A 23,987-nucleotide genomic window follows, 5' to 3' on the forward strand; every position below is an offset into this window, starting at 1 on the left:
ACTCCATCACTGTCCCTGACACTGCTCTCATGACCTAGAACATGGGGCTCTGGTGATTCCTTTCACACAGTCTGGCTCACCTGCTCTACCTACCTGCAGAGATTCTCCTCCAGCCCCGCCCCTAGCCCTGGTTAGAGCCCCGCCCCGGAGGGAATCGAAGCCCGCCTCACGCCTGGCTCAACCAATCAAGCTCTACGATCTCGGACGTCGGGTTACGCGCGGCGCGGAGGCGGCCGCGGGCTGAGATACCGGCACCCAGCTCCAGGTCCGGGGTCGCGGCTGGGCAGCGCGGCCCGGGCTGCAGCGAGGCCGGCGGCCTCTCGCGCCCTCCCGTCAGGCCGCCATGCAAGGCCCGGGAGGGAACGTGAGCCGCGGATTGCCGAGCGGGCCGGCCTCCACGGTCGCGTCCGGGGCGGGCCGCTGTGAGAGCGGCGCGCTCATGCACAGTTTCGGCATCTTCCTGCAGGGGCTGCTCGGCGTCGTGGCCTTCAGCACATTGATGCGTGAGTCCGGGACCCCAGCCCCTCCCCGTCCCCACGTCGACCGCCGCAGTCCCAGCCCCACCCCGGGGACCCTCCTGCCCTTAGAGTTCCGGCCTGGGCACCGGGCCCTTGGGCTGCGGTGCCTCCCTCTCCCGCGAGACAGTGCTGGTTATTCGAGACTAGAAGGGAGTCCGGGACCCTGGGCTGAGAGCTTTTGGCCAGGAGTGACCCTGCCCCTCACCACCTCCACCTTAGACCTGCCTCTTGTCTGATGCCAGCCTAAATCTGGTCCCCTCCCACTTTGCCATCGCAAATTAAGGTTATCCCACTTTTCGGTATGGACCGAGATCCCCCCCCCCAAGATAGCTTCTTCTCAGGGGCTACTCGTAGCCTTCCTCCCCTTGGCTCTTAGACCCCCACATCCTTAAGTCTCTGCTAGCCTAATGCTGGGCTCCTCTCTGGACCTTCACTCCCAGTGTTTGCCCTCTCTGTTGGGTGTGTGGAGACTCACCCACACCCACCTGTAGTGTTGGGGCACTGCAGTCGGTGCTCCCACATTGCTGCGCGACCCCCAGCCCTACTCCCTCTATTGTTCAAGGAAGATCCTCTCTGACTGCTGGGATAACCACATCCCAGCCTCCCTTTTCACCTGTCCAGCTCTGTCCCGAGCTTTCCCAATTAAGTTGTATCTGAAGTTTCCGCTTGCTGTTCTTCCAAACCACGTTTGTTATTTACATTTTTAAATTTCCTCATTTTACGTGAAACTCTGACAAGCCTCCTGGTTGACTTGATGGAGGAGGCTTAGAGGCTCCGGGAAAGTCTCAGAATCTCCGTGCTAAGTCGCCAGAGGCACTTCTTGGGGAGTTTTATAGTAAAGAAGGAAGTCACAGATGGCCCTTGTTGCCCAATGGGGGTTGGAGGAAGGGTCATGTTTGCCCTTGTGTTGGGAGGTTGTGCTGTTTCTCTGATGGGCACATACACACACAGAGACACTAAAGGATGGAGGTCTCTTGGCACATAGACCTGAGAGTGTCCCTGTGATGTGTTAGAGAGGAGTTATAACCTAGCTATTATATAGAGGCATTAATTCCAAAACTGACATGTCTTCACAACTGTGCTCTGTGGGCAGAATGGGGAGTTCCAGCAGGATGTAGTCTTCACTGGGGGTGGGGGGTCCTGCTGCAGCTCTGAATGCAGATGCTTATTTATAACAAGAGGTTTCTTTGGGCAAACTCTCCCAGGCTTCAAGCGACCCTGGATAGCCCCTGATTCTGACCACTATTTCTTTATGACTGCTTGGTTTTGAACAAGAAGTGCCCAACTTTCCACTGCTTCTTTGCCATTTTCTCTGCTGAAACCAATGCGTTCTCACAATGATAGTTTGTGACATCTTAACCAGAATCGGTTGCTGACAGGTGCAGATTCTTTTGTGCCCGTGTTTTCAGGATACTATTAATGGGTTTCTGCTCCTTCCCACTCTTCTCTCCTCCAGCCACTGTCTTTTTTCAAGAAACTATAGGCTTCGTTTTTATTATGCAAAACCTGGGATTTTGTAGTGTGGAGCTGACTGTTCTCATGGATTTGATTTGTGTGTGTGACTCCCAGGGCTCACTTGTGATTCAGAGAGGGACATGCGATTATGTCAGGACAGAGTTGCTCACCGATGACAATTGTCAGGGTAGATTTGTTCAGAGTGGTAGTACTGGCCCTGCAAGTCTTCGGGGACTCACTTCCTTGAGTTTATGCACACATCCCAGGGTTGCTAGGACTTCCTGCGAGCATATACTAAGTGAGAAAGTCGATTCCTGTGCAGAGAAAGGCTCAATATGGAAGGGCTTCATGATCATGGCAGAAGACCCTGGGCCAGTGAGTGATAGTGTTATGTACAAGAGATGGGATGGCCACAACTGGGTCTCTCCTGTAGAGCAAGCCAAGGTGGCAGGACTTTTGTACTAGATCAGGAGGCCTCCTGGGCTGCAGCCCATTTGGGAAGTACCTTTCATATGGCTTAGATTTCTTGGTCCTGTTGAAACAGAACTGTGGGGCTTTTCCCTTTTGAATAGCCAGGAGGAGGGAGGAATTCTATTTTGGTTTTGGGGGTTTGGGTTTTGTTTTTTTGTGGTTTTTTGTTTGTTTTGTTTTGTTGGTTTTTTGAGACAGGGTTTCTCTGTGTAGCCCTGGCTGCCCTGGAACTCACTCCATAGACCAGGCTGGCCTCGAACTCAGAAATTTACCTGCCCTTGCCTCCCAAGTGTGCCACCACCACCCTGCTGAGGGAGGAATTCTTAAGGGGCCGATTTATGCTTTTGGACTGGATTTTTGCTGGGGAAGTACATCTGGCCGCTGTCAGACTCTGTCTTCCTGGTCACAAATATGTCTGGCTGAGCTGCTGGAGTCAAGGGCCAGCCCTCTGGGCCAGAGCCCAACTGGAAGTCCCTGAAGAAGTGGGGGCGGGGAAGCACCTTCCTCTGGCAGTCCCCTCTTTATGGTCTTCAGGCACATTCTTCTGGACAGTTTGAACCAACAGTGCTGTCTGTACTCTCTGAGGTCTTTCCCTTCGAGGTACCCTGTGCCCTGAGGCAGTAGAGTCAGTGCCTCTCTTGGGTCCCAACCCAGGTCTGACTACAGGGACTCTTCAGTTTTCCTGCTGGGCCTGCTCTTGCTGTAGTATAATAGACCCACTTCTATGCCTGACAGACTGAGGTCTTCTACCTTTACATCCACAGATCTACTGTTTATTCTCCATTCCCTATGCATAAAATAACTTTGCCCGTGTTGCTGTGTTTTCTACCCTTGTGGGTGGGCGTTGTACTAAAGGAAGAATTTGGACATTATCTTCATATCACCTGGGGGAATTTGGGTTCTCCTAAGTGTCTCTTCCCCTGATACTCTGGTAGACGCCTTGTGTTATATCTGGAAGTTGCACATTGACTCAGACTAGAGGGCTGAGGGCATCTATGCCAGGTCCTGTGTGTATCCTGATCTTCGTGCTATCTTTATAAGCGTGCAGACTGTTAGAGTTCACCAGTTACTGGTGTATTCATGGGCACTTTGTGAATTAAGAAAGTAGGTGGACTTCCCAGAGCTTTCAGCTAAGGAGCCCCCTGTTAAGGAGTGCCCAGCAAACTCAAGCCAGATTATAAAATTTCTAGCCACTCTTGAGTTTTCTGAGTTGTTATGAAACTGACTGGGCCTCTGGGCATCTACATAGAGACTTTGAAGCCAGAGGCTTTGTCATGATCTGCCTGCCAAACAGCTCTTCTTGTTTGGTGTCCCTGTTTCTAGTCCATGGCGTGTCACTCAGACTAGAGTTGCAGCAGAACATAGCTGAGCAGTTGAGAAGCTTGGCAAACTACTCCAGCGTAGGAAAGTCATCCAGCTGTCAGCCAAAGGTCGGCATTGGCCTGTGTGTGTTAGCGTTTGGGGAGTTTACTCTCAGGACTGAGTGCAGAGCAAACTCAAGCTTCCTTCACCATGCACAGGCAGGGTTCTGAGCTGAAGTGTGTACAGAATTGGCTTTTAACAAAACAAGCATTTTAACAGCTTGAGTAAATCTGCCTGTGTGTTTTCATGTTGCAGATAAGGGACCTAGCAAGCTGGTAAAAATGACTAGAAATGACTCCGTATGGTACCAACAGGGCACCGCCATTAAGAAGTGGTAGCTTTTTTCTGTGACCCAAAGCAAAATCACAAGCCATGTAACTCTACTAGGAATGGTTAGAAGGATACGTGCTAGGAACTTCAAGTCTTTATGTTCAGCGTTGCTATCTTACTCTCGGATAAGGCTGTGTAGAATTTTCACTCCCACAGACCTGGCCTCCCTGTGTGCGCCATTGGCACAGTGTTTCTCATGGTCACCTCTCTGGATCTGTTTATCACGGTCACCTCTCTGGATCTGTTTCTCATGGTCACCTCTCTGGATCCCATCATAGTTTCGTCTTTAAGAATGCCAAAACAGCAAATGCCTGCCTGCTAACTCGTTTCACTTTGTCAAGCTTTCTCTATGTGGCTTTCTTTTTTTGAGCCTTTTGAAGAAGAGGTGGAATTGCTACCATGCTTTATCTTTCAATGCTTCAGCCTCCTCCTAAGAATAAGGACACTTAAGAGGATTGATAACCCTATACGGTGGATTTCTGAGTTCGAGGCCAGCCTGGCCTACAGAATGAGTTCCAGGACAACTAGGGCTACACAGAGAAACCCTGTCTGGAAAAACAAACCAAAAAGAAAACAAGCACACAAACAAAACCCCTCTGTCTAACCATCTGATGGTCACTGTGTGTTCACAGTTTCCCATGTGCCATCTATTTTAAAGCTAAAGTGTTTTGTTTTGTTTTTAACTGACTCAGCAGAGGGCCATACATTGTTCTTGGTTTGGACTTTGCTGTTGCCGTGCTGAAACTGAACCTGGGCCTCACCATGACAGGCTAGTGTCTACCCCTCCGCTCTATCTCCAGCCCCACTTTGAGTTTTTAATGACATTGGCCTTTGGAAGAGTCCTGCCTGGTAACTGAAGTGCCCACATTCTACAGGTCTCTAGGTGTATCCTTGGGGGTCTGTGTTGTGTCTTTGACCCCAGTATTTCCCCAGTTTGGAACAATTAAAGTCATATAACCAATATCAGGAGGCTGTAGCTCTTAGAAAAAGCAAGTCCTTGACTGAGTGGTGGCGGACACCTTTAATCCCAGCACTGGGTAGGCAGAGGCAGGCGGACTTCTTTTGAGCACAGCCTGGTCTACATAGTGGGTTCCAGGATAGCCAGGGCTACATAAACCAAGAAAGAGAAAGGCCAGTTACTTCTTGGTAGGAGTGGGAAATGTTCTCACTTTTCCCTTATAAAAGTGTCATTCTCACTGTGATGCCTTAAGTGAGTGAAAGCCCCGCTCCTTAGTGACCGTTCACCTAGAGGTTCCTTCCTCTCTGGGAGCTGGACTGTGAGGTGTAGGAAAGGCTGCACTCTCTGGGCCTAGCACCCAGCACTAACTCTGTCCTCTCCCTGTGGAAAGGAAGGACGTGCCTTTTTCTCTCCTATGCTGTGGCTGATGTTAGCGTGCTGCTTCTGGGTGTTCATAGTCAAAGACTTGGATTTCTAGATATTCATTTATTTGATAGCTTTTGTCCATGGCATTCTGCTGCTTCATTTATAGTAAAAGTTTATTAATTTGGAGTTTCATGAATTAGGGGATGGTCCAAATTGTAGAATAATCTCATCAAATGCATTTTTTAAAATTACTAAATGCTGCGGCTGGCCAAGTGTTGCTCTGTAGGGGCCTGTCAGACCTCTGCTGCTTTAATGGTCTGTTTAAACCCTTTGTAATTAGTATAATATTTGCATGAAGATGAAGTTGTGTTGAAGTTAGAAATAGCAGGATCATGGCTGTGGATGCAGTCCACATCCAGGGTCTTCTGTCCTTGAGCAATGTAGGTGGTTCTCAAAGCCTCACTTGCCTTCCTCGGAAGATGGCAATGGTAATTTCTCTGTTCTGGGCCTGTGGGGATTGGAAGTTGTCAAGGATCGGTGGTAGGGACACATATGGCTCTCTGTGGGTGCGGGGTCCAGGATGATGCCATCCTCCTCCTCTGTGCGTTCACAAGTCCCAGGGAAGAGCAGTGCTTACACATGGTTTTATGAATGGAGTTAAGAACTTGCCTCTCTACCCTCATTGTTTGCACACCGTCCTTACATTAAACAGTGTAAGGACCTTTAGCCCTCTTCATAGAGTCCATAATACAAAAAAATTTAAAAGGCAAACAAACCTATTCCCCTACCAGCAAGGTCAGTGTAAATTCTGAATGAGAGTGTTCCCAGAGCTGTGGTTTTAGTAGATGTCATACTTGTCCTATGCAACCCTTTCCTGTGTTTTCTTTACCTGGGATGCCTCAGGGGGCCTCAGGAGCAGGGAGTCCTCCAGGGCTAAACAACTTCCAGGTGACAAACCTGCCTCCTCCTCATGGGCTTGATCTTGCCCGGGCTCTTGTTGGGAGGTGGCTGTAGAGTCCCTAGGACTGGCCTCTTTCCTGCAGTTTGTCCTCCCTGAGGCCCCTCTGCTGGCTGTGGTGCTGAGCGCTTGATATGCTCACAGGAATCCCGAAGCAAGGAGGTTTTGTTGTTGCTTTGTAAGCAAGGAACTTGATCTTGTGCCTTCATGTTAATAGATGCAGAGCAGAGATCCCAGCCCCTTGAACTTTTAAGTACTCTTGTGTTCTTCCCGCTCCTGCCTGTCCTCTCTGTTCCTCTCACACAGCCACCGACAGCTCTCTGTCCTCTCTGTTCCTCTCACACAGCCACCGACAGCTCTCTGTCCTCTCTGTTCCTCTCACAGCCACCGACAGCTCTCTGTGCAGGGCCGCTTTATTCCAGATTTGGCTCTTTATTCTCCGATTTTTTTCTTTCTTCTTCATCTTTCCCCTACCCAACTCTGGTTTCTGACACAGGGCTCACTATGTGGCCCTGACGGTGGTAGTCTCCCTGTCTTGACTTCTTGAGTGCTGAGGTGACACGGGTGTACCACAATGCTGCTCAGCGTGGTTTTCTTTCTTTTCTTGTCCAACATATTGTCTGTCACTTTAAATTATCTTGTGATAATTGATAACACTAAAAACATGAATTTGGAGCCAACCTCATCTACACAGTGAGTCTTAAGCCAGTCAGGGCTCTGTGATGAGACCTGGAGCCCCCAGTGTAGATGAGCCTGAATGTGGAGCTGGCCATAGGATCTCACACCCGTAGTCCTAACATTTGGGAAGCTGAGACAGGAAGAGCTTATCCTCAAGCTAACCTGGGCTAAATAGTAAAACTGTCTCAAATAAGCCAAGTGTAGGAGGATGGAAACCTATAAGATGTATTTTATGAATATTTACAAAAATACATCTGAAGTGATTTACAAATTACTTCATGCATGTTGAGCTACATTTTGCATTTGTGAATGTTTCCTTAGCCCTTAGGAGGTGGTGGTCTTCCTTTCTGAGGTCTGAGGTCTGGTATCTGAACAGCAAATGAAGAGATTACAGGAGTTGCTAACTGGTGAGAAAGAAATTTCCAGAGCGCTGTGTGATTTATGGACACCTATTTTGAACCCAGAATTCATAGCCATTTGCTTTGTGCTCTGTGGCTGTTAGTGATTGAGTTTTCTCCTGTATGTTATTCCGTGCATAGAAATAGTCAGTCTCTGAGATTATCCCACTGGTAACATGTTATCCTTCTGTCCCACAGTTTTTTTACATTAGCACTATTGGCATTTCGAATCATATTAATTTTTGTGGTGGTGACCTGTCCTTTGAACTCTAGGGCACTTATAATATCTTTGGCCTGTGCCCACTGGACACTGTAGTAACCCCTGTATCGTGACAGCCATTACAAATATCTCTAGACGTTGCCAAGTGTCCTTTGGGAGTACAGTTGTCCTTGTTTGAGAATCACTGGATCTGTTCAGCGTGTGCCTTACACAGGAAGCTGCCTTAAGATCACAGTAACAGAGCAGTGTCCTCTCCGTCCCCGAGTATGAGAACGGTGGACTGTCAGAACTTAACAAAGGGCTATCCTAGCCTCAGCATGTCGCATCTGTGCTCTAGCATAGATGGTGGTGACATGCAGGCAGATATGGCATTGGAAGACATTTAATCCTCACAGCCACCCAAATACTTGTTTGTACCTCCTTATAGATGTGGAAACTGAGTTATAGAGACGCTTACGCGGGGTCACACAGTCAATAAGCAGAACCATGAAATCCAGCTCCGGAAAGCGAAACCCAGGGGAGGGGCCTTGTTAACTGGCTTTTATTGATTATCCATCACTTTCATGGAGGCTTAGGGAAAGTAGGCATTTCAGCCCTAGGTTTTGTTTTTTGTTTTGTTTTGAGGTGTGGTCTTCTCTAATTCTGGTTGGCCTGCAGCTTGTCAATTGTGCTGTCTCTTGCCTCTGTCTGGAGAACGCCAGGGTTAAAGGTGCACACAACCACGCCAGCAGTCTCCTTTCCTCTCTCATTCTAGCCCTGATTCTGGGCACCTTCCGGGGGTGCTCACAGAGAATCTTTTTGTTTGTTTGGTTTGGTTTGGTTTGGTTTTTCGAGACAGGGTTTCTCTGTGTAGCCTTGGCTGTCCTGGCACTCACTCTGTAGACCAGGCTGGCCTTGAACTCAGAAATCCGCCAGTCTCTGCCTCCCAAGTGCTGGGATTAAAGGCTTGCGCCACCACTGCCTGGCGCTCACAGAGAATCTTACTAGGTAGTGCAAGTTCTGGGAACTGCTGTTGCCCACCCTGTAAGCATGGCCCCAGACATTGGTAGGGTTGGCCTTTGCCTTGGAATGTCTCCAAACGAGAGTTCTACTTGTCAGCAAATTCTGGAATCCTGGGCCTTAGTGTCCAGGAGAACAGGCCTTCTCCCTTGAGTTCTGAAACCCTGAGTTATCAATAGGCTGTCTCCTTTCCATTCCATTTGGCTTCTGGGACTTTCGTTCTGAAGGCTACTTTGTGCATGGCACAGGTCCCTTCCTGTCAAGCTCTTTTGGAAAGGAGTAGGGAGTTCATTATGACCATTGCAGGGGGAATAGGTATCACACAGAAAGGGAACTAGCGAGGAAGACGAGAGCTTTTGGGGATTTGCCGCCCCGTCTTCCTGTCAGCTCTGACACTTCTTTAAAGGTGTGGTACAGATCTCCAGTTCCCTGGTGGATACGGCATTGGCCCCCATAAAGACTTGGTACAGACAGTTGTTATTTTTCCTATCCTTGCCCGTTGCTGAGTATCAGGAGCTCTTGTGCAGTTTCTTATTTCTTCATTCACAGTTATATGCACAGGCCAGGTCACACGTGGGCCCAAAACCTGTTTTATAGCTGTGTCCCTAAATAATTCCTCCTTCCAATATTTTTCTAGGCTTCAGGCTTTCCTAGGCCTCTTAAACTCATCTTCATGGGCTTTTCCACTTTCCTAGAAGACACTTCAGTGTCATGAGAACTGATGGAGAGAGAGAAGGCAGTAAGTGCGTTTTCAGAGAGCTGAAACCCAGCAGCCGCAGTCTGTCCTGCTGCGTAGATCCTGAATGTGAATGTCCTGGCTGAGGTAGCCGAAGCCTTCGAGAGGTCTTTGTACTGAGCAGTATACTCGGGATGAAATACTTGTCGGCTACTGCAGCAAGGCCGTTTGTGCCCACCGTTGTGTTCATCTAGAGAGAGGAGTATGGGAGACGTGTGTCACACGTGTGGCTCTCTGCTGCAGACTGCAGACTGCAAGTCTAAGTTATTGGCTCACGGCTTCCCCAAAGTAGGATGAGCACGAGGGGCCAGAGAAAGGAATAGACCCGGTTCCTACAGTCACAGTGTTGAAAACTGTTAACTTTGTCCAAAACTCTGATTTACAGATGGGATTTGGCTCAGTGGTAGAGCTAGCACGCGTGGGGCTGGGTGCAAAATCATTCTAATTCTGTTACATGAAATTAGAGTAAACAAAGGTAGTTTTAAATGTCTATTAGTAGCCAGGCAGTGGTGGTGCACACCTTTCATCCCAGCACTTGGGAGGCAGAGGCAGGCAGATTTCTGAGTTCAAGGTCAGCCTTGTCTACAGAGTGAGTTCCAGGAAACCCTGTCTCGGAAAAAAAAAAAAAAAAAAAAAAGTCTATTAGTTTAACTAAGAGTGATTTCCCCCAGGATGTGTTTAAGAAAATAACTAATACCCCAAAGCACTGGAGAAACAGTGGGGAATATTCAGGGGCAGCCAACAAGAATGCTACAGCTGGGCATGGTGTCACTGGAATGGATGCAACAGAACTCGGAGTACAGCTGTTATCTTTGTTCTTGTTCTGTAGGCTTGGCTGGCCTGATGCTGGCTGTGTAACTCAGACTCAGGGAAGTCCTTTCACCTCAGCCCCCCAAGTGCTGGTGCCACCGTACCCAGCTGTGGCTGTCTAGAGTGTGATCTCATTGTCCAGTGGTGGAGGTCCTGGGACCAGGCCCACGTGGACAGCAGCAGATGACTGTTGCTCTGGCATGACATAAAGCATCAGGACATAGAGGGTAAATGGAAGAGCGCCACCTGAGGCATTCGCCAGCCCCTGCTGCTCTGTGGCGTGGGAACTGCTGGACTCGTCACGGGCCACAGCTGCCGTTGCGTTATGGTAGGAGCTCAGGCTACATGAGGATGGTGTCCTGGTAGCTGTCAGGATGGCCAGGCTTGTGACCTTGACCTCTTAGCAGCGCTTTCTGAGCTGCAGGTGCTGTAGCCAGCAGTCTTCCCTGCTAGCTGCCCTGTTAGCAGATACTGACATGCAGGGGCTGCCCCTGTACCTGTTACACCCATCCTTGGCTCCTCCCCTCACCCCCACGCACGCTTCTTTGTCCTGTGCCTGTTTCTCTTCCTCTGTCTACAGTGTGTGTGTGTAGAGGCCCAAGGTCAGCCTTGGATGATGGGCCTCAGGAGCTGGCCACCCTGTTCCTTGAGACAAGATCTTCCACTGGACCTACGGCTTGCTGATAGGCCAAGTTGGCTGGCCCACACGCTCCAGGTATCCCCCTGTCTCAGATTCTCCGTGCTGGAGCCACAAACAATGCTGCCAGGCCTGGGGTTTTCCATGAGTTCTGGGGCTTGAATTGGAGTCCTTGTGCTTGTTGTGCAGCATGCAGTTTGCCCACTGAACTGTCTCCCTAGCCCCATAGTTACACTTCTGAGTCACCCTGATGCTGTCATGACTCTTCTGTCCTGCTAACAGGGCTACATTTTGCTTGTGATAGCTTCTGCCTTACATGTTTGGAGCAGAGCTGCCACATAAGTGATGTTAGCATCTCCCTGGTCCTAATCTGAGGCACCAGCACTGGTTCGTTAGTAATTTGATGATGCCTCTAAGTCTGTCGGCTGTGAAGTCTCTCTCTGTGTAATTAACATGGAACTTAGAGAGACTTACTTAGTGTGTTGGGGTGCTAGGATCTGAGTGTTGAACCCAGTGAGCCAGTCAGTGCTGACCAGATACTGTACCCTTTAGCTACACACCCGCTCCTAGCCCTAGCCCCAAGTGAGATTTTAAAACTGTAAATACAGATCTGATTGTCAGTGTTCTCACAAAGCCTCAATGGTGAGGCAGTTAAGATCACAAGTAAAGAGTGAAGGCGTTGTGGCCAGTTTGAGCTGGTAACTGTGTGTAGAGGACTCACTGGGACCTGGGGCCTGTAAGTACCTTCCTCCATATGTGAGCCTTCTTGGATGATATTTATAGTAGCCTGCTTCACATGTGGGAAAACAGGTGCCAAACAATTCATGTTTACTGACAAGACTGTGACTCAAACCTGATGGCTCTTAGTCCAGCTCTAGGCCTGCCTCGTGGCCTGGTGTGTGCGGTGACCATTGTGTCTACACCACAGGATGCCACTTCCTAACTGAGAGCCCTGTGTCTTCTGTGAGTAGATCTTCAGCATCATCTGGTCCTGTTATCTACGACCCCCTGGGTTTCCACTGAGCTCAGCAGCAGTGTTTTCTAGGTATGATGGACAACGTGGAGAAGAATAGGGCTGGGTCACCGACCAGAGAGGTCTTTCTACCGTGGGTAGATTGGACTTGATCCTGTGCAAAGATAAATGCTTTTGCTTATGAAAGAGTGACCTATCCTTCTCCTATAAGCAACCAGAAAGTAGGCCAAGACATACAAAACTCTTGCTCTTGAACGACAGTTACTTGGGACAGCATTCTCCAAGGGAAGGAGATAAGGAGGTGAGCCATGGAGTCTTCCCCCAGCATCCTGCCTGGAGTCTATGTCTACATTTAAGAGCAGCGAAGACCCACACATAGCCAAAAGTGTGATTAGGAAGGCCAAGTTGAGGAGACAGAAGCAGCTGGAATTTGCAGGAGACAGTGTGTAGGAAAAGGAGCTGCCCAGGAAAAGCTGGAGACATCTGCCCCTGGTTCCCTGAAGACTCTTGGAATAGACTTACCTACCTCTGACGGCTGGGGTGAAGCTTGGGAAGAAGGGGAAGAGCAGCTGCTACGCTTTGAGCAGTTTGCAGGACCCAAGGGACACCCGAGCTCTTTGTGGTTATAGTGGAGAGGTCTTAACACCTGAGGCATTGAGTAAGTACCTCAGAGGAGCGATGCCTGAGTGTCTAGCTCTGGCAAACAGTACATAGCTTAAAAGAAGAAGCCTTTATACATGTATTAAAGAAACAAAACTCACTTTCCTCTGCCACACATTCACAGTGTGGACTACTGCTGACCCCAGAAGTGAGGGGTTTCTTTCACTGTTCTTGGCTAATAACTCCTTCCCTGAGGCAAGAGAGACAAACTAGAATTTCTCTTAGTCAGTTAACAAGCCATCATCAACTCTGCAGTAGCAGATACCTGTGCAGTGTCATCTATTTCATTCCATTCTGGCATTATCTCTTCAGGCTTCGTGCCTGGTCCTGCAGGACGGATGTCTTTAAGACCATCTTTCTTTGTTTAGCTGCCAGTCCAAGCCTCAGGTTGTTTTAGCTGTGCTCCTGGGTCACTGACTGTACATTGGAGTTCACACAACCTGCTATCAGGTTTGGCTAATTTGTTCAAGTGGCTCACAGAACACAGGGAAGTAAATGATCACTTAGGTTTACTGGTTTCTTCTTTTTAATGTGTGTTGGGGAGCAGTGGTGTGCAGATGTGCGCATGAAGGCAGGTATTGTCAGAGGCCAAAGGCATCGGAACCCCTGGAATTGTAGCTAATGATTGTGAGCTGCTAAACGTGGGTGCTGAGAACTGACCTCTGGTCTTCTGGAAGAGCAGCAAGTGTTCTTAACCACCAAGCTCTCCCCCCTGCCCAGTTTCCTGGTTTCTTGTCAAGGATATTGACAAAGGATACAGAGGAAGACTCATCTGCAGGAAGGAAGGAGCGTGGAGTGCCCATGGCCTCTCCAAGTGCACTGCCCACTGTTAATCCACAGACATTTAGCTTTGGGAAACTCTGTGCTTTTATAAAGAGACCTCACTGCTTTGACATGACTGCAGCATGGACAGACATGCTGAAATGTGATTGGATGAAAAGAATAGGGTCTAATACTAATGATAGACCAAGTGGGGTGAGCAGCAGGGCCTGCTCACCATCAGAATCTCTTCTGAAATGGAAGTCGAGTCAGATTCATCTCCCTGGATATTAGAGCCATGGCAGGTAGGCAGGACTGGAATTCCTCTAACACTCAGGAGACGGAAGCAGGAAGATCACAAGGCTGGGCCAGCCTGAGCTACGTAATGAGTTGCTTTCTCAAAAGCTATTTTTTTTTTACAAAAGTAAGCTAAAAACACTGGGTGAAAGGAAAGGAAATCATGATGTAGCGCCCCATTAAAGTTGACTAGAAATCGATTACAGATCAGAATGTAGCCATGGAAGCCAGAGGTCTAGAAGAAACCATGGAAACAGGAATTCTGACCATGGGCAAAGATTTTTGGGGGAGGACCCTAAAAGCTTATTATTAAAAATGATAAATTAGAATTTATTTAAACTTTCTATTCCTTTGTTATTTGTTTTGTCACACTGACCCCAGCTGGCCTGGAATTTGCTATGTGGACCACCTAGCCCTGAGCCCACAGAGGTTTGTGTTTCTGCCTACCAAGAGCTAGGATTAAAGGTGTGTGCCCCTCATGCCCAGCTTAAAATTTCTATTCTTTAAAACATGGAAGAGGCAGAGGCGTTGTTGGTTAAAGGGTTCAAGTTGGTGTGCAGATGACTACAGTGGAGACTAATTTGGATGAGGCCAGCAAGATGGTTGTCATGCACGTCTGGTGACGTGAATTTGATCCCTTGAACCAGCTGTACAAGGTTGTCTTTTAACCTTGTGTGTGCACACACACACACTTATTTTAAAAGAATAATTTACATATTATTCTTTTCAGTAGAGATTGAACATCTCTAGCCCAAATCCAGCATGACACTGAAAAAAAAAAAAAGGCTTCAGATTTTCTCCACCAAGATGGCTCAGTGGGTAAACACGGGTACCACACCAGTGTGGGGACCTGAGTTCCATCCCCAGAACACTTGAAGGTGGGAGGAGAGCCTGAATCCACAAAGCTGTGCTCTGACCTCCTCTCACACACTGTGGCTTGAACGCCCACACACATACCGTTTAAAAAACAAAGTTTCAGATTTCCAGCTACGAATGCTTAGGAAGTATGTGAAAATATTCCAAAATCTGAAAGATTCTAAAATCAGGAACATTGGTCTCAAGCATTTCAGAAAAGGATTACATCTGTATTTTAAAATAATTAAAGGGGAAATATTAAATCTTATTAGAAAATATATTAATGAACATGATGGATGCAGAATTAGCCTGACTTAATCATTCCACATCGTATACATGTATCAAACATCAGAGAATCCTCTAAATACACTTACAGACTGTCAGAAATAGTATTCGCTTTTTAAAAGTAAACTATAAGCTAGGAGAAATTATTTACAATATCAGTATCTGACCAAGCACTTATAACTTCAACATATGAAGAATTCTTATAACTCAGTGAAAAGGGATGATACACTTAGAAATAAGGAAAAGGCTATTAATAGTCATTTCTCCTGAAGGTCCACAAATAGCCAATAAGCATATGAAAAGACGATCTTAGTCGTCAAGAAAACTCTAATTAAAAACTGATGAGATACCATTATCCACCCACACAACTGAATAAAAATTAAAAAGACTGACCAAGTATAAAAAGAATATGACCTTTTCTACTTATGTATTAGAGCTGGACATTAAAGCAGTATACACCGTGGAAAATCTCTTACCAGTGTTTTGTAAAATTCCATGTCCTATACTACCAAGCAGTTTTATCTCTCCGTTCTTCAGTGGAAGAGGACAGGTGTAACAATGAAGCAAGAGGGATAGTCCAAGTGTATGTGGACTTGTGGATAGATGACCATGGATGTCTGAATGATGGAATACAAGTTGGCACCCAGAAGGAATAAGCCACATAGTATGGCTGATGCTCCTGGTTGAAAATGCTGAGCAGAGGAAGCCAAATAGAAAAAAACTACAGTGTGTCTCCATTATATGAAATCTTAGAAAAGGGGAATTCTAATCTATAATGACAACAGGTAAGATAATGGTGCCCTTGCGGTGGGTGGCAGGTGTGGGACTAAATGATACATTTGAAAACCCAACCAGTATAACTAGAAACAAGTAGCAAGTGCACTAGCAAGCCTGAACACCTAGTTTGTATGATCATGGGTGTGCATACACATGTGTGATCATGAGTGTGCATATACATGTGAGATCATGGGTGTGCATATACATGTGTGATCATGGGTGTGCATACACATGTGAGATCATGGGTGTGATACACATGTGTAAGATTCCAGGGTTAACATCACTTGTCTTCCTCAATTGCTCTGGACTTTATTTTTTTGAGACGGGGTCTTTCCCTGAGCCTGGAGCTCATTGATTGGACTAGGCTTTCTGGCTAGTGAGTGAGTTCTAGCTATCTGTCTTCTCTGCTCCCCTGGTGCTGGGGTTACAGACACAGGCTGCCACAGCGGCTTCTGCTTGGGTGCTTGGGATCTGAACTTCATCCTAGCCTAGTAAGTACTTTACAGATTGAGCCATCTCCACTGCTCCCTGCTAAAGGTTTTAAAGAGAAATCAGATCATAATGAGGGCAATGGAAGATTTTAGAGGGAACCACATGGAACTTCTGGAATGGAAAATAAATTTTCCAGAACATTCAGTAGACACGCATACAGAGAATTAGACTGTAGGCAAGGATACTGAACATGAAAATGTAACAACAGAGCCGGGCGTGGTGCCGCACACCTTTGATCCCAGCACTTGGGAAGCAAAGGCAGGTGGATTTCTGAGTTCAAGGCCAGCCTGGTCTACAGAGTGAGTTCCAGGACAGCCAGGGCTACACAGAGATACCCTGTCTCAAAAAACCAAAAAAAAAAGAAAAAAGAAAAAAAGAAAATGTAACAACAGAAATTTATAAATTGAAGCACAGAGAGAGAAGGCAGACTGAAAGAAGCCAAACAAACCTCTGATGTCCATACAAAGTATCAAAAGCCTGACATGGTGGGATTTCAAGAAGAGATGAAAAAGGAAAGAGCAGGGAAAAAAATTATGTGAAAAAATAAATAATGGCTAAACATTTTCCAGAGTTGCTGGAAACTATAAACGCACAGGTCCAACCCCAGCAAAACACACACACACACACACACACAGAAAATCACACTGCCTCAGTGAAGTGAGGTTGTTGATTAGTTATAGGAAAAAAAAACTGTAAAAGCCCGAAAAAGATTTTTACATGCGGAGAAATAAACATAACTAACCCAGAAGCCAGAACACAAAGGGTCATCTTTCAGATGTGTCCAGTAAAACCTTGTCGATCTGGGATTCTGTATCCAGTGAAAAATGTCTCTCATGAATGAAGATGAAATGGTTTTTAACAGATTAAGGGTTCTGGGGAGATAGCCCAGCAGTGAAGGGCACTTCCTGCTCTTCCAGAGGTCTGGGGTTCAGTTCCCAGCACCCACATCAGGCAGCTAACATGTAACTCCAGCTCTGGGAGATCGACACCCTCTTCTGGTATCCTGAGGCACACACACATTAGATAAAAAAAATAAATAAATAAATATTTTAAAAATACATCTTTGCCCTTTGGTCCCTCTTTACCCAAAGCAAGTGATTCAGCCTTTTGATTCCATCTTAGCCACTGGACCCCCCTAAGGCTTTTAATTATAGTCTCATAGCTCACGGTGATGTTCAGAAGTTATATACATTAGGAAGGAATTAACTTCCTCCCTCGCTCCTTTGCCCATTCCTTCTCTTAAGGGACTGGCTTCCAGCTTGCTCTGTTGCAGAAACTGATCTTGAATACCTGTGTGTCTGCCTCCAGGGGAGGTGAGAGCTAAGGTGGAGTGTATAGTCTTGGATCCATTGCCAACCCTCCCATGCTCTGGAAGGCGGGTTTACCAGCAGACATCTACGTCAGCATAAGCACTGCCTATGTCTTCCATCTTCCAAGCCTGGGATAATTTGTCTCTTAGATTTGCCTTGATCCTAGCAAACCTCCAGACTGCTGTCTGCTTATACTTTAACTGGTAAGAAATCCGTGCTTCCACAGTCCATGCTGGATTGCAGGCTCCGAGTCACACGTGGAAGTCAAACAGAGTCCAGTGTTTGAAAAAAAAAAATCTATTCACTGTGTAATGACTTTGTATACTTTTGTTTTTTAAGAACTCAGTTGTGGCTTTGTTTCCAACTCTCCATGTAAGGGGTACGTGATGGACTCATTTCTCACTGAAAGGCAGCACCAGAGCCCTCAAGTGCTGAAGTTTTACTTTATGTACAGTGCAGAGCCTGGCTATGTTTTCTGCCTTAAGATAGAGGATGATGCTCTGATAGGTCTTCATTCAACCACCGGCTCTTCTGATTCTTGAGAGAGAGAGAGAGAGAGAGAGAGAGAGAGAATGAATGAATGAATGTGTGTGTGTGTGTGTGTGTGTAGAGTTAGGTACCTTCTGCTGTCACTCTCCACATCATCCACATCTCTCACTCCAGTTGGAGCTCATCAACTCAGCTGGGCTGGCTGGCCAGCCAGTGAGCTTCAGGGACCCACATGTCTCTACAGAGTTGAGGTCACAGCCACACATCAAGGCACCACAGTTTTACACTGAGTACTGAAAATCCAAGTGGAAGTCCCCAAGACTGCACAGCGGGCACGTAAGTGATTTGTGCTGCCCCCCCCCTTCTGATTTTTTTGTTAAGATTTATTTTATATGTGAGTGTCTTGCCTACATCTATGTCTGTGCACCACCTACATCCCTGGTGCCCACAGAGGTCAGAATTCCTGGAACTGGAGTTATGGTGGTTGTGAGCCATGATGTAAGTGCTGGAAACCAAACTCTGGCCCTCTGCAAGAGCAACCAATGTTCCTAACTGTGAGCATCTCTCCAGTGATACCCCTTCTGATTCTTGATAACAGATGGCTTGGTTACTTCTTGGCAGTGAGTTTTAATTCTGCTTTCTTTGGCTCTGTTCTTGCCCTTGCCACATGTGGATCCTTTTTCATGGCATCAGGTTGGACGAGCCCAGCCAAGCATCTTGCAGATAGATTGGCTGGAGAGCGAGGCCAAAGGTTAATTCTGTCTTTCCTGCTTGGAGAGCCCTGTACCTCCTTTTTATTCTGGGACCTTGTGGATTGTATACAGCCTTTTTGCATGGTAGGTGGCGTAAGCATGCCTGTTTAAAGAGAAAGCTGGGATATATTAGTTCTCAGGATTTGGCTAAGCTCCTGAGACTTTAGGAAGGTTAGAACCAGAAGCCAAGGGAGAGCATCATTGTGAGTCAGTCTCAGAATCATCAGGCAGCCAGTCTCTCTCCAGACCTAAACGCTGAAGTGTCTTCCCCTCCCTCCATGGAGCTGGAGTCTGTAGCTCTCAAGGACAAAGGCAGACCTCTGTTTTTTAACTGTATCTTTTACCAGGCAGTCCATTCAGCCATAGTGATTGGGGGCCACTCCACACAGTGCATCCATGACCAGTGTCTACACAGATGGAGTGTCCCCAACATGACGGATCCAAGCTTCATGACTGCAGCCCTGCTGCTTTTCCTCCACACTGCCCTCTGCTGAGGGTCTCTGTTCATAGTAAAGCTCCCTTTGCTGCTGGGCTTCTCATGTGTCGCTTCCACTCTCCACGCCCACCTGTTCTTTCTCAGTGGGGAAAAAGATGAGAAGAACCCAGAGGCACCCAAAGTGTCAGACCATTCTGGATACAATTCCCACTGACGGCCAGAGAGGGCTGTGTGGGCAGCTCACTGGGGGGTGATCTCCCCACTGGTAACCCTCAGCTTTCCTGGGGTGTAGTTATTGTGAAGTTAAGACTTCCAGCCGGGCGTGGTGGCGCACGCCTTTAATCCCAGCAGAGGCAGAGGCAGGTGGATTTCTGAGTTCGAGGCCAGCCTGGTCTACAAAGTGAGTGCCAGGACAGCCAGGGCTACACAGAGAAACCCTGTCTCGAAAAGCCAAAAAAAAAAAAAAAAAGACTTCCTTGACTGCTCTCTGCTATCCTGCCTCTTGCCTCTTCATTCCCAAAGTGTCTTTGTTTTGGCTGATTATACAATTTGTGTTGTTTGGAAAAAAGATGACTTTGAGTGCTAACCTCACTGGGCTGAAGAGCTGGGGTACGATCTGAAATGTAATTGTGTCCCTCCGATATCCGCTGATCTTTTAATTGTTCTTCTAAGGCTACCTATTAATTTGCTTCCATGAGTAAAGTCCTAAAGAATATCTTGGTTCCTAGAGGTAAATGGGTTGGGGCAGCGGTGGAGAGAGCATCTGGGCAAATATACAGTTCCCTCACCCGGCCGAACTATGTTCTTGTAGCATCCTTCATTTCCACAGCAGAGGGCGTTTCTCTGGAGAGTGATCATTGATCACTGCCCAGTGTTTGTTCTGCACTGCGGCATGAGGAAGGGGCTTCTTCCGACCTATAAACCAACTTTCTTAACTGACATTGTGCCCTTGTCTACGACGGTCCACACGTAGAGCTTGGAGAAGCAGCCACGGAGAAGGTGGCTGAAGCCTGTAGTGATGATGGGGCATGCTGCAGACTCTTGGGAAACATAAGCTTTCCCCTGGCCCACTCCCACTGGCAGAACAGGTGTGCAGTTGCCCAAGAGCCTGAGCTACTAGGGGTGATCATAGAAGCCACCAGCAGAGCTCACCAGAGGAACCGGTTTGACGGTACCAATGAACTTTAATAGTCCAATGCCCTTGCTGCTAACCTACCCTGAGGTTTCAGTTGACTTCTACTATATGCCATGAAACTTGGATTCATTCTTACATAAACACCCCTCCACCTTCAGGACTAAATGGCCTTCTGGGATGGCTTTGCCATTTGGATTTACCTTTTTTTAAAAGGCTGGCATTTGGGGACATATGGAGTCTAGAGAACAGCTTGATAGAATCAGTTCTCCTACCTTTTCATAGGTTCAGGATTGACACCGGGTAACCAGGCTTATACAGGAAGTGCCTTTCCGTGCTGAGCCATCTTGCCAGCTCTAGACTTACCTTCCGAGGGTGGTGTCTCTTTGCTCATCTTGACTCTTGCAATCCAGGCTACACATAGCGGTGTGAGTTTTACAAGCTTTACTTGGCACCTGGAGGCCAGCCTCATTCCTGACACTGACTCCAGGCTAGTAACTGTTGACAGTGTCCAGGTCTGTGTCACCACTTACTACCTGCAGGCCTTCAGCAAGGGCCTGGACTGTTCTAAACATCGTTTCTTCATCTAGAAAGGAGGCTGCTTCCATCTCCCTCCTAAGGAGTGCCTGCTGGGAGCCACCAGCCTCACTGATGTGACAATACCTTACCTGATCAGGCTGCCTCACATGTCCTCAGAGGAATTCAGCCAGACGCACATGAGTCTACTTACTTGTCCTTGAAGATGCGGTGAGGTGTTTCTGGGGACCATGTTAGGATGAACTTGTCCTTACCAGTCAGTCACCCCCAGACTGCTCTCCTAAATGGGCCAGCTCTTCATAAGAGCACACACTGTTCACCAGGACTGTGGAGGACAAAGAATCTCTGAATGTAGCCCCTTCACAAATGCCAAATAATGGCATTGATCAATGGTATGACCTGTGAGTAGTAACAGGGAAGATGGAGTCAACTATGAATGAAGCGCTGTACTGTTTTCTCTTAATGAAGGGCTGTGCAGTTGAGTGACCAGACCATGGCAGCAACTTTGCATCCAGTCCTTTGGTTTGGGTGTTCGGTCCCAAGACCTTCTGACTTTCCTTCAGGGCTCACACAGTGAAATCATCACAAACCCCCTTCTCTACGCCTAGTATAGTGTCTCTTTCTGCCATGTTTGGATTTCCTAAGCAGCCAGAATCATACTAAAACCTTGGTTACAGGGATGGAAATTTGTGGTTTGTAGGTCACCATTATGTGGCAGGGCTAGTGGCAATCTCTTCTGCCTCAGGAAGCAGATAAGCTGTTCTGCCTAGAAAATTAAGGATCAGGGGGCTGGAGAGATGGCTCAGAGGTTAAGAGCACCGACTGCTCTTCTAGAGGTCCTGAGTTTAATTCCCAGCAACCACATGGTGGCTCACAACCATCTCTGATGGGATCTGATGTCCTCTTGTGTGTCTGAAGACAGCTACGGTGTACTCATAAATAAGGGGGGGGGGAGAGAGAAATGTTTTTTAAAAAAGAAAAATCTTAAAGAAGTAACTAAGGATCAGCTTTTTGGTGGTGTTGAACAAGGAAGCCATGGAGCACGGAAAACACAGACAGACCCCAGCATCATGCAGTTTTCTAAGTTTGGTAAGATGCAGAGTTGGTTAGAAAATTAGTCCTTTACTAGGTAGAGGGCTTAGTAAATGTCAGGCATTTCATTCAGCACAACTGAATTGATTGTTGATTGCCTATTATATATATAAAAGACAGTAAAGGTGGAAAATCCTTAAAAAAAATAATGTAGAAAAATGTTGAAGAGCTGCTCTTTGGTTAAAAGCGCTTGCTGCTCTTGCAGAAGACCCAGGTCCCAGGTTCAGTTCTTATCACCCACATGGGGCAGCTGACAACTGCCTGTTAACTCTGTGTTCCAGGGAATCCAGTGTCCTCTTCAGGCTTCTGTAGGTACATGGTGCACAGAACTCATACGTACACATAAAAACTAATTTCTTAAAAAGTGGAAGCATACAACAGACATTTTATCTTGCGTGTGCCTATGGAGTAAGAGTGGAGCTCTAGCCTGGCGGATGGGGCACGGGGCACCTGCGCTTACAGCGGTAGAACTGTAGCAGTAGCCCTTGGTTTCCATTGGTGGGACGCCGTACCAGCTCAAGAGACATGGTTTCCTGTGAGTTCTACCTGCTGGACCCTTTCCTCTGCCTGTGTGTGCGTGTGTGTGTCTGTGAGTGTGTGTGTAAGTGTCTGTGCGTGTGTATATGTGTGCGCGTGTGTGTGAGTGTGTGTGTGTCTGTGAGTGTGTGTCTGTGTATATGTGTGTGTGAGAGTGTGTGTGTGTGTATGTGTGAGAGAGAGAGGTCAGAGGTCAACATCGGGTATCTTCTTCATCCAAGGCTTCTCATTGAACTTGAACTTGGAGCGCCCACTCAGGCTGGCTGGAGGTGAGTTGCAGAGTCTTTTGTCTTTGCCTCCCCAGTGCTGGGTTCACAGAAACTGCTGTGCCCTGCCTGTTGTTGTTGTTGTTGTTTTTAACTCGTGCTGGGATCCGAGCTCAGGCCCTCATGCCCCTGTGGCAGGCACATGACTGACTGAGCCGTCTTACCTGTCCCTGGGTCTTTTTCTTACTACTGAAGTAATGTGTGTTTACTGTACACAGCTAGAACACAGTGAAAATATGCTTAGCAGAGTGCCATGCTCTAAGGCTAATCATGTTTGTGTATGTTGGGTTATGTTTTGGGGCATGGGGGCAGGACCTGGTTTGCTTAAAAAACAAAAACCAAGACTCCTGTCATAGCCTGGAACTCACACTGGCCTCAGACTTGTGGCTGATCCTCCAGCCTAAACCTATGGACTGGGGTAGGATTACAAATCACCTGTTTTACCCTTAATTCTTCCTTCCTTCCTCCCTCCCTCCCTCCCTCCCTCCCTCCCTCCCTCCCTTCCTCTTTAAGTAAAGCTAGGTGTGCCACACATGTTTTAGTAACCTGCTCTTTAGAGTTACTTAGGACATTCTTCTGTTGCGCTGCGGATGGACCTACTTCCTTACTGGTTTTAGCTGACGATAGGCAAGCACTCTATCACTAAGCTGCACCCTAGCCTTGTCTTACCTTCTAAACAACTTTAGAGTATAACTTTATTGAGTTATACTTTATGTGCCACCAAATACACTCATTTCAAGTTTATGTACTCCATTGCATTATAATAAATCGTGTTAGGATTCTCTAGAGAAACAGAACTAACAGAATGTATATATACAGTAAAGTTAATAGAATGACTTACAGGCTGTGGTCCAACTAGTCCCAACAATGACTGTCTACCAGCAACGGGTCCAAGAATACAGTAGGTGTTCAGTCCACAAGGCTGGATGTCTCTGCTGGTCTTCAGTGCATACTGGAATCCTGAAGAAGGTGGTTCTGATGTTAGTGAAGGAATGGACTTGCCATCAAGATTGAGAACAAGCAGGCAAAGGGAGCAAGCTCCCTCTTCCATATTCTTTAAATAGGCTGCAAGAAGAAAGTGTGGCCCATATCAAAGGTGAACCTTCCCACCTCAAAAGATCCAGATTAGAAGTGGGTCTTCCTACTTAAAATGATATAATTAAGAAAAACCCCCTCACAGGTATCCCTAGCCGTTTGGGATTTAGTTAACTCCAGATGCAGTAAAATTGACAACTAAGACTAACCATCACATGTCCACCCTTTGACAGCTTGACACACAGTCCTATCTCCTATGACATGATTAATTTCCACATGAAAACAATAACTGAGTCATAATTACACCTAACGTGATATAACATCCCATGTTCTATATTTAACACAGTATATATTTAACAAGTTCATAATTATGCCTAACATGATATGATTATCCCTTATACAACCAC

General features: G+C 47.1%; 1 protein-coding gene across 1 annotated transcript in view; it reads left to right on the top strand.

Annotated features, from left to right (window-relative positions):
* The first annotated feature begins 200 nt into the window (after nucleotides 1-200).
* The window catches only part of Stimate (STIM activating enhancer), a 50,496-nt gene continuing 26,709 nt past the window's right edge, over nucleotides 201-23,987 (top strand). Inside the window, exon 1 of the mRNA XM_021182446.2 lies at nucleotides 201-503. Coding sequence (XP_021038105.1) covers nucleotides 344-503 — 160 coding nt within the window. The 5' untranslated portion in view covers nucleotides 201-343. The remainder of the gene's footprint in view (nucleotides 504-23,987) is intronic.

The sequence above is a fragment of the Mus caroli genome, chromosome 14, assembly GCF_900094665.2.
Source record: "Mus caroli chromosome 14, CAROLI_EIJ_v1.1, whole genome shotgun sequence".
NCBI classification, from domain to species: Eukaryota; Metazoa; Chordata; class Mammalia; order Rodentia; family Muridae; genus Mus; species Mus caroli.